The sequence below is a fragment of the Mus pahari genome, chromosome 13, assembly GCF_900095145.1.
Source record: "Mus pahari chromosome 13, PAHARI_EIJ_v1.1, whole genome shotgun sequence".
Taxonomy (NCBI): domain Eukaryota; kingdom Metazoa; phylum Chordata; class Mammalia; order Rodentia; family Muridae; genus Mus; species Mus pahari.
The window spans coordinates 91,744,148-91,755,216 of NC_034602.1; the positions used below are offsets into that span (position 1 = coordinate 91,744,148).

At 41.7% G+C, this 11,069-nt stretch overlaps 1 protein-coding gene across 1 annotated transcript in view; it reads left to right on the top strand.

The window, feature by feature from the left end:
- Ptpn13 (protein tyrosine phosphatase non-receptor type 13) overlaps positions 1-11,069 on the top strand; it is a 178,626-nt gene that overhangs the window by 63,056 nt on the left and 104,501 nt on the right. Inside the window, exons 4-6 of the mRNA XM_021210241.1 lie at positions 1,400-1,465; positions 4,233-4,418; positions 6,952-7,039. Of these exons, the coding sequence (XP_021065900.1) occupies positions 1,400-1,465; positions 4,233-4,418; positions 6,952-7,039 (340 nt within the window). The remainder of the gene's footprint in view (positions 1-1,399; positions 1,466-4,232; positions 4,419-6,951; positions 7,040-11,069) is intronic.

Genomic DNA, 11,069 nt, shown 5'->3' on the forward strand with positions numbered 1-11,069 from the left:
GATGCAGAGATACTTTGTAACAGGGCATCTGTGCTGGGATGCAGAGATACTTTGTAACAGGGCATCTGTGCTGGGATGCAGAGGTACTTTGTAACTGCTTAGTCCACAGATCTGTTGACTTCTGCAGCCACTGGGTAGGTTAAAGCCCAGAAGTTCTCAGGACAGTCATTGGTATGTACTGTGTTTTGGCAGCTCCCTGGGCAGTTGGTGGTATGTCATGTGTTGGAAAGCTAAGGGCAGCAACAGCAGCAGCAGAACACACAGGCGGGCAGGCAGGCAGGCAGGCGGGCAGGCAGGCTGGCCTTCCCTCAGGTCCCTTCACCATTGCATCTATGTAAGCTCCTATAGTCTCTGCCTTCTGCAGAGACTTGACAGGCCACCTCCTGACGGCAGGATCAGGAGGAATCCAGTGCCCCCTCTTCTTCAGCCTTTCTAGTGTTCCCCACGGGGCATCTGCCATCATGGAGCCCCTGCCAACATCACACTAGGTTGTTTTTAAACCAGTGACCTCCTCTCTCTCTCTCCCAGACCCACAAATAAGCTAATCAGTCCTCCAATTAGATTTCCCCTCAGTTTTCACACTGGCAAAAATCTAAATCCTATGTGGTGACTTCTCTGTCACTAGTTGAAGTAAAAATGATAAAACTAATTTATAGGAAAATGCCATTCACTCATTTGGTCGGGGTGTGTGCGCGCGCGTGTGTGTGTGTGTGTGTGTGTGTGTGTGTGTGTGTGGTATGTGGTGTGTATATGTGTGTGTGGTGTGTATGCAGTGTGTATATATGTGTGTGTGATGTGTTTGTGGTGTATGTATATATATTGTGTGTGTGTGTGCGCACACGTGTGTACGCGTGTGTGTGGTGTGTATTGAAGGTCGTCTACAGGTGTAGCTTCCACATAATTTCGGAATCAACTCAGGAGAAATGTCTGCATATAAAAAATGTTTGCTGAAACACATATCAAAAGTTCAGAAAAACCTTATATTAAAACTGCAATAGACAATAAAATAAAGGATAAGCTCTCCAACAGTTAACACAGACATATCTCTGCTGGTAAATTATGGAGGCAAGGCCTGCCTACATGTAAATGTCATGTAGAAGAAGGATTAGGAGCATATGTTTACATTTTCTTAAGTTTGCATAGAAACTTAAGGAAAAGGAAGCAGAGTGATTACTCATGGCAAGGAAACTGGATTGCTGATGCGGATGGCGCATCTAGTCTAATTAGTGCCACTCTGATTTCTTATTTTAATCTCTGTCTCCAATGCTCTTATGTAAGATGTGTAAAATGATTTCCCCCAAATTACATGTTATACTTAGTTTGAAGCAAAAAAAAGCATACTTGTTAATTGTTTTTTTATTTTGCTATAAGGTGACCTTTATAAAAATTCTCTTCCCAGATCCATATTTATTCTCTTGGAATGACATTGTATTGGGGGGCTGACCATGAAGTACCTCAAAGCCAGGTAAGTCATTTCACATGTGTATGTTTTTATACTGATACATATCTATACCCTTTACAAAGCTCTTCAGTGTGATTATGTGTATCCTACTGCATGCCGCCAGGCGAATGGGCGTTTCATACTGATTGCTTATATATGCACTGTCAGGGTCAGAGTGAACTAACAGTGACTGTTCATGAAATCACTTTAAAAATGTCGTAAGGACTGGGGCAGTCACTGCCCAGGTCACTGTCCGTGACTGAGCCTGTGCGATGGAGACAGGCTCTGCCAGAAGGATGACATGCTGGTGTTAGAATACTTTATTTCTCACCACCTACTGATGTAGGATCTAAATGTCCGATGAGTCAGTCTTGCACTGACAGTAGTGATGTAGCTAGCAGTTCTGTACCAGGGTGTCCAGGGGGTTGGGGAGATGCCACCTCGGAGCCTGCCACAGCAGAGATAGCACCCCCACCGACTGGGCCTATGATAGCAGAGATGGCGCCTCTGCACCACTCAGCCTGTGGTAGGGAAAGCAGGGGCTCTATCCTGTTTCAGCCTTTCAAGGCTGTGGGGACTTGGAAAAGTTTGTGCACTTGGAATGTCATAATCCTACTTCCGTGCTCCCGCAATAGCAGACACACACCTGAGGTTAGCTCTCAGACCTTGCACTCTGGGGATGTCATTAGGCCAGTTTTAGCATTTCTGTTCTAAAATAATTCTGCTTCCTGGAGTCTCAATATAAACATAATAGAAATCAGGAATGAAAACATTCAAAACAACTTTATAACATTTAGCATGTCATTTAGGCCTGGGAGGCAGCTCAGACGTAATTTGCCTGCCCCACCAGCATGGCAGCCTATCTTGGGATCTCTGTCACACACAAAAGCGGGGCATTTATCAAACATATTTGTAACAATGGTGCCTGGGGGATGCAGAGAGGCATAGTCCTAGGGCTCACTGGTCAGCCGGATGACTAGTGGGTGTGCTACAGTTTCAGTGAGAGAACCTGCCTCAAACAGCCATGTGCATCCACGTGTGCACTTATACGTGTGCATATCTGTACCTATACCTACATACCTGTAAGCACGTGTGTGTGCACACGCATGCACGCGCGCGCACACACACACACACACACACACACACACACAAGGATGAAGAAGAGGAGGAATGATTGGGTTTATTTTAGTGATTTAGAAATCAAAAACAGGGGCTGGGGATATAGCTCAGTTGATAGAATACTTACTTCCTGTGTGTAAGGTCCTGGGTTCTAGCCTCAGTACTAGAAATAAAAAACAAAAGCAGTTGCATTTTATTGAATATCAGAAGAGTTAAATACTTTTAATTAATTTAAATACTTTTAGCATTTAATATTTAAATAGCTTTTAATCCAAAATTTAAACATCTTAAAATTCATGAGATATTATTCAGCATAGCTCAATCTAATGTACCTCTTGGAAATTTTTGTATATTCTTTAGTTTTAATTCTGTATTTATAAAAAAAAGAAAACAGTTGTTACTAGAGAAATTGATGTTGTTTGTCATGCAACATAACTATCATGTAAAATGGAACAGTCTACAATTACATTTCATATTCTTTTCTAATAACTAGAAATAAACTCAATATAAATAATACAAAAATGAGAGAAGTAATATAAAGTTATACTTCATGATCAGAAAGCCTTACCATTTTAGAAATACTTTAACATTAATTTAAAAGTATTTAATAAGTATATTTTGTATCAGACAAAACACTAGACTTGAGACCTACTGATAGGCCATACCTATGAAATCTACTGGAAGATACAGATAGCTAAATAGATAATGACAATATAATATAATGAGTGCTTTGTTAGGGGAAATGGAAAACCAAGGTTGGACATCTTATTAGAGCCCAAGAGTCAGTTTTTAAAGGAAATTGAATTTACTGCGACACAGGGGAAAGTGACACCTCAGTGGATGTGGTGTCACATGAAACAGTTGGTTAGACCAAATGCATCACCCACAGTGGCTGGCCAGTATGTAATATTATTACATTTTAATTTGTTAAATACATTCTCGGGGTACTAGGGAATTGAGCCTAGGACTTCACACATGCTGAGCAAGCAGACGGCCAGTGTGCTGCACCCCAGCCCGGAAGTCCCTCCCTGTGTCTGTTTTGTTTTCTTCATGAGCAGGGATACTGACCATCCTCCTTCATGCTTATGGGCCACTTAGCTGTAGTAACTTAAATATCTGTTTTAACTAACAAAGGATGTCACAGTCTGACTTGTTTCAGCAGATTACTGAGCATCACAATTAACTGCTCTCAAGTTACCTCAGCATCTGGAATCCTCCATCATATAAATCCCAAATTATAGACAGAAGATTTATTGAACAGTGAACATTGAAATACTGTCCCCATTTCTTTTGCCAAGCATGGCGGCACACACTTTTTAATCCTAGCATGTGATTGGTGAGGCAGGAATCTCTGTGAGTTCAAGACCAGCCTGGTCTATATAGAGTTCCAGGTCAGCCAGGGCTGTTCAGTGAGACCCTGTCAAACAAACAAAACAGAAAATCCCCACACTTCTTCATTATAAAACCAACAGCTTTTTGTTGTTGTTGTTGTTATACTTTATATATAGGAAAACATGTTAACTTCCTTCTCTTATAGCTTTTGAATTAAATACATCAGTGAGACGTAATTGCCAATAGAAATTCATTTCCTGTGAACATTCGCTGTGTTCTCTGAGATCCCATAAAGGCCTTTTATCTGCGTTTATTGACGTGGCCTTTGCTTTCATTTCAGCCCATCAAGCTGGGGGATCATCTCAATAGCATTCTGCTGGGCATGTGTGAGGATGTCATTTATGCTCGGGTGTCGGTTCGGACCGTCCTGGATGCTTGCAGTGCCCACATCAGGAACAGCAACTGTGCGCCTTCATTTTCCTATGTGAAGCAGTTGGTAAAGCTGGTTCTGGGAAATATTTCTGGGGTAAGCTACAGTTCTAACTTGCAAGTATAGTCATAGTTTGAAAATCAGTAATATCACAACTCCTCTTTACATATACAGTATAGTTTTTCAAGATAGAGAATTAAAAAAATGGGATTTATTGTTTTAATGTTGATTGTTTACTACAAACAGCACTTTAAAATTTAGAATTCTATGCAGTTAATTAGACCTCCATGTTTTATGAAAACCTCTTTTTAAAGAACTTTATTGTAGAAAAGATTGTAGACGGGCAACAGTTCTGTCCACCCCTGCTTTCCTCCTCTGATTCTCCCCCGAGATCTCTGAGTAGACCACGGTAAGCATCCTGAGGATTCACACAGAGTGATTTCAGAAACACTTAGTGGGCCTCCTGCTCCCAGACTTCTTTCTTGCCCTCGTTTGTCAGGATCCCCCATGAGCTTCTCAGCCTTCCTCTCATTCTCTGGTGTGAAGGGATCCATGGTCTGCTGCTGCCCAACACTTGAACGTCGCCATTCTCTCTCATCCAGAATAAAATCTGTGTCTAATCACCCGACCTCTGCTCTTCTTCCCTCCAGCTGTTCTGTCTCGTTCTCTCTGGCTGGGTCTGTCACTGTCTCTGACTTTCTGATTGGCACACACACACACACACACACACACACACACACACACACTCTTACCCATTCTTGCTATGTGATGGCCTTCATCCAATGCTTGTCCCTTCTCCGTGTGGGATACAGTCTTGTTCTGTCACATAGTGTTCTTTCTGGTTTCCTCTTAATTCTTTGCCCTGGCGAATGAAATATATACATATTCCATATGCTTTGCCATATGGTAAGAAATAGGCTCAGAGGTCTCCTAGTAACAATGTGAACTAAACTTTAGTGATGCTCTGTTGGGGGCTGGGGGGGTCGTAATGGGGTTGATGGATGGAGTTCTCTTGCTCCGGCTGCTCCCATTTTATGCCCCTATGTCTCTTTCGGAAGCAAAACTAAAGCTACTAAACTGTGCTGTGATGTATAGTAAAGACACAGTCAGAAGCTACACTGCACATCTCTGACCACAGGGCCTTGCTGTTCCTGCCTCCAGTGGGCACTGTGATGGTCAAAGCACTTACTTAAGATTAGTCAGCCGTGAGCCAGTCAGCAAGCCAGCTCAAGCACCTTGGATCCTCTAGTCTTCAGTGCTTTGACCTTAATTTTGACTAACTGTACGAACTATGGTTGCATCCATCCATGTCACCAGGCACTGTGAAGGTGACAGAGCTGCTTTCAGGCACTCACACGGTGCTGCCACTCAGAGCGTCTGTAACAGCTACAACAGGAAGAGTGGTGTGTACTACACCGGGTTGCTTTGAGAATTAGGTATGCTGTTGATAATGCACTGTTCAGGGCCTGGTATAACCGCTGGCTAAACAACAGTTGTTACTGACAGCAGCCTTAAAGCAGGGATTCACATTATCTGTAATATTCACTGCTTTCCTGTTTCCTTCAGTACAGTATGGAGTTGAAGGAGACAGCATCATTTCAGAAATACTTCCTTTTAAATCTTCTTTCAAATATGAAATAAATTTCTTTGAGCCATGAATATGCTACCTGAGACAGGATTTTGATCTATATGCAAACGTCAGTAATAAATAATAAATTGTGTGTGCACAGATGCAGGCGTGGGCACATGCCTTTGATCTACACTTAACATCATTGTTATCATCAACTTTAATCTATATTTTTCCTGTTTTTCTCATCTAAGTAAGCCAGTGTTCTCTCATCCTGTATAATATGGAGTTTGACCTAATTTGACATGGCTTACTTTCTATGAGTGTGGTTAAAGGCATTGAAATTTCAGACACTGAAACATGTTGTTATTGAGGGGATTCCATAATGCGTCAGTTTCAATTGTCACTCGCCAGCATACTCAGTTTAAGAATTTAGCAGACTATCTAATTCTGCAAGCAGTATCTATGAAATTACTTCTGAAATAATTTAATCTAGTATTCTCAACGTATAGCTGCAACCAGAGAAAGTTTTATTATACAAATTATTGTAGCCTTAAAATTGTGTCTCAGCCAGGCAGTGGTGGCGCACGCCTTTAATCTCAGCACTTGGGAGGCAGAGGCAGGTGGATTTCTGAGTTGGAGGCCAGCCTGGTCTACAGAGTGAGTTCCAGGACAGCCAGGGCTACACAGAGAAACCCTGTCTCAAAAACAAACAAACAGGCAAATAGAATTGTGTAAGTCTTGTTTGAGAGATGAAAGTGGTTATCAGAGCGAGGAGATCAGAAGGCCGCAGTTACTGCTTTCAAATGGGGCTACTTTACCCCGAGTCCCCATGTACTGCGCGCTCTGCGTTTTGTTGCCTTTTAACTTTCTGAAGATTGACTGGCCAGTCCTGTGCATATAAGCCTTATCCAAGCCATAGAGATTACAGTCAGATGAGGGGTCTCCTTACTTGGTACTGAACCCTGAAGGTTGGGTAATGGGCTATTCTGTGGGCAGCCACTGACCCCCCCCCCCCAAGGATTATTTTATCAAACTTGATTTTTGATTACCTGTGTACAGACGGATCCGCTTTCCCGTAGCAGTGAACAAAAACCTGACCGGAGCCAGGCCATTCGAGACCGACTGAGAGGAAAAGGATTACCCACAGGTAAGAAAGTGTGATAGAGCGGTGCTAGGCATTAGTGCTCTTCTCTTGTCTTTGGAAGTGTGCTTGCCTGCCTTAGAAACCTGACCGATGCTGGCTGTGGTTCATGAGGATCCGAAGATGCAGAGAGGAATCCTGGGATGGAGAAACACATCAGGCACAGTCATAAACAAACACTGCAGTTATGTAAAACGTTCACTGCCACAACTCCCACATGTGCTTCTGCCCTTCCCAAGGCCCTTTGATCAGGACCACTTTCTTACTTCATCAGAGCGGTTTATATTAAGGTTACATGTTACCGGGTGACCAGATGAGCACATACACGTATTTATAAGCATTGAGACCCCCGAAGGAAGAGCTCCAGCAAGCAGCATCGTTCTTCCTGCACTCTGCTGTTCTGTTTTAGCTCCCTCCTAACAACGGGCAGGAGCCACTGAATTAACTCCATGAGAGAGTATTCCAGACCTTGCACTTGTCAAATACTGCCATAGTTTATTTTGTAAATTACATGTTATTTTCTTTTTACTTATCAGGAGTTATTGAAAGTAACGATAACATAAACATTAGCAAGAATATTGTATACAAAAAAAATAAAAACAAGTATATCCAAATATCTTCTAATGTATGTAATCGTATAAAATAAATTAGAAAATTAGTATTTCTAATTTTTAATTTACTCAGACAAACAACATATAGCTATCTTAATTAAAAAAAAAAAAAAAAGAACAGCAAAAAAAGAAACCTGTGAGAAACCTTTCTTGTAAAATTGAAGCATAGACCCTTGGTTATCTGTACTGTTTGCAGACTTCAGAAACTTCTTCAGCAAAAATATGTACTCCAAACCCAGGCTCCTGTTTCTCCTGAAGTCAAGAAGAGCAGTATATATGCTTTATGGGAATTCTGTGCCGTGCTCTGATTGGTTAGATGTCTGTGTGTTTTGTGGGGACTCTGTGCCATGCACTGATTGGTTAATGTGTGTATGTGTTTTGTGGGGACTCTGTGCTGTGCCCTGATTGGTTAGATATCCATATGTTTTGTGGGACTCTGTGCCGTGCTCTGATTGGTTGGATGTCTGTATGTTTTGTGGGGACTCTGTGCTGTGCTCTGGTTGGTTAGATGTCCCTGTGTTTTGTGGGGACTCTGTGCTGTGCGCTGGTTGGTTAGATGTGTGTGTGTTTTCTGGGGACTCTGTGCTGTGTGCCCTGATTGTTTAGATGTGCATGTGTTTTGTGGGGACTCTGTGCCGTGCGCTGATTGGTTAGATGTCCATGTGTTTTGTGGGGGCTCTGTGCTGTGCGCTGGTTGGTTAGATGTCCGTGTGTTTTGTGGGGACTCTGTCATGCTCTAGTTGGTTAATTGGCCATTTTGGTGTTTTGCTTTACTTGCTATAAATAAAGATTGTTACTGTTTCTGAAAAAGTATCTTAGCTTTCATTTCAAGATACTAGAGGATTCTTACTTAATATATATTATTTATATGTGAATAAAAATACAAAGTAAGGTTTGCCTAAGTAAGATATTAGAATGTTTTGATAGCAGTTATTTTTAATCCCTTCTTTCAAGTCCTCATGTCCCTTGGATATGTGACACACTGTGGCTAAAAGTCTGCTTCTTTTTGTACTGTATCAGGATTTAAACTATGATAATGTATGTTCACTGGTGCGAAGGATCCATCAGTTTCAGCCACTCTCCTTTTTAGGACAGAACAATCGTGGGAAATTATTTATGAACATCAGTAGCAGTCTATAGTCACCCGTTTTCCTGGGACTCACACTGAGCATTGACATAAGGAGACATGACATTGGCAACTTTGTTTTCTGTCTTCCCACTCTACCCTTCCCTCCCCACTCTCTCCTTGAGTGTCCTTCCCCTCTGGTCCCTTCCCTCATGCCTTCTACACCTCTTCCCTCCTGTGTCCTGCTCTGTCCCCAGCCCTCTAGGAGTGTCCCACTATCCGCCACTCCTGCCAGTTACAGGGTCATGCTGTACAGTTAATGTCTGTGTGTTGCTAATAAATATAATTTTATATGTTAATGATTAATTCTTTTAGATGTTCTGGATTCTTGCAAGGCCTTCTGAGAATGATATGATATTTTTGTTCTAGTTCATACCAATCAATAGTGGGGGTAAAAAAAAAAAAACACCCTGCCATGGCATGTTTAGTGTGTGAAGTCTTAAAAGGCCGTGAACTGTTAACATAATGCATTTCATTACTTTCAGTGATTCAGAATTTTAGTTTTACAGACAATAACTGTCACATGGTCATTTCAGAAGTAACAACTAGAGACTGAATTGAATCTATGTCTACTCTGCAGGCATAGCCTAACTAGCAATTTGTTATGTGTTTTTAAATAAGAAATTATGTAAGTTTATTTTTCTGGACATAAGGAAAACCCATTGTTATATTAAGTGCAGTAGGTTGTGTAAATGTTCAGTGAATATTTTTCAACTGTACGAGCATGAGATAGAATCTTATCAAAATGTTAGTCAGTGAAATATAGTAGAATCCTGTTTTTATAATACAGCTTTTTAATGTTTCCATAAATATATGGCACTCCTGTTAGTTCACTGATTAAACCTCGACTAAGACAGGAGCCAAAAGTAAAGCAGAGCGCCTCACCATCTTGGCCTAGATTACCCTTTTCTTTAATAATTGTCTTTTTATCATTTTTGTGTGCATTTGCGTCTTGTCTGCATAAATGTCTGTGTGGTAGAGTCAGATTCCCTGGAACTAGAGTTACAGAAGGTTGTGAGCTGCTGTATGGATGCTGAGAATTGAACCAGGGTCCTTATCCACTGAGCCATCTCTCCGTACTCTGACCCTTTTCTTACTGTAACAATAAAAGCACTGTAAGTTGTTTGAGAATAAACTTTTTTTTTTTTTTTTTTTTTTTTTGTTTTTTGAGACAGGGTTTCTCTGTATAACCCTGGCTGTCCTGGAACTCATTTTGTAGACCAGGCTGGCCTCAAACTCAGAAATCCGCCTGCCTCTGCCTCCCGAGTGCTGGGATTAAAGGCGAGCGCCACCACGCCTGGCTCGAGAATAAACTTTAATCTCTTTTAATTTATGACTTTAATTTTATTCTAAAACGAGGCAGTGGCATTGCTTAATGGTTCTAATTGTTCATTAGGATTGGAGTAATGGGCTATTTCAGTACAGGTGATGAAGGAATGCTCATGATTTACAAACTAATAGAAATCATTTATAGTTGGTTCACAGTCTCTCCTCTCTCTAAACTGAAGAGATTTTGTAGAGAATTAACAATGTGCCACTCAGGTGAAACTGAATTTTTTTGTTTGTATTTTGGAGCAGCAAAAGAACCAAGCAGTTCCTTCAATTACATCCTTTTTGGTTAAGTCTAATGGAGGAGGAATCCTGTGTTCCTAGCCAGTGCTTGCATGTAGTAATACTATTGTACAGGAGTCCTTTTAGGTTTCTTTTTCACTAAGGCCTCCATGAAGAGAAGCAATTAGAAGCCACTTGTCAGTAGCATGTACTAATTCAGAAGCTTAAGACTAGAAAAAAAAAAAAAAGTTGACTGTTAAAGAATAGATATTCTGGGGCTGGATGGATGGCTCAGTGATTAAGAACATACCAGATGTCTTTTAGAGGTCCTGAGTTCAATTCCTAGTACCTACATGGTGGCTCATGACCATCTGTAACATGATCTCCTCTTCTGACATGCAGGTGTACATGCAGATAGAGCATTCATATACATTAAATAAGTAATCAGCGTAGATATTCTTCTAGGATGCTGATGTTCCATTGGTGCAGGCTAGCTCACTCCCCGGTTACTCGGAGACAAGTAGCCTGAGCCCCGCATTGCCAGTGAGCCCCACACTGCCAGTGAGCCCTACACTGCCAGTGAGCCCCGCATTGCCAGTGAGCTCCGCATTGCCAGTGAGCCCTACACTGCCAGTGAGCCCCGCATTGCCAGTGAGCCCTGCATTGCCAGTGAAGCATTCTCCCCATTGTTCACTCGTTAGCAGTGTCCATGGACAGTACCTTCAGTGTACCAGGATCCTGCTCACTC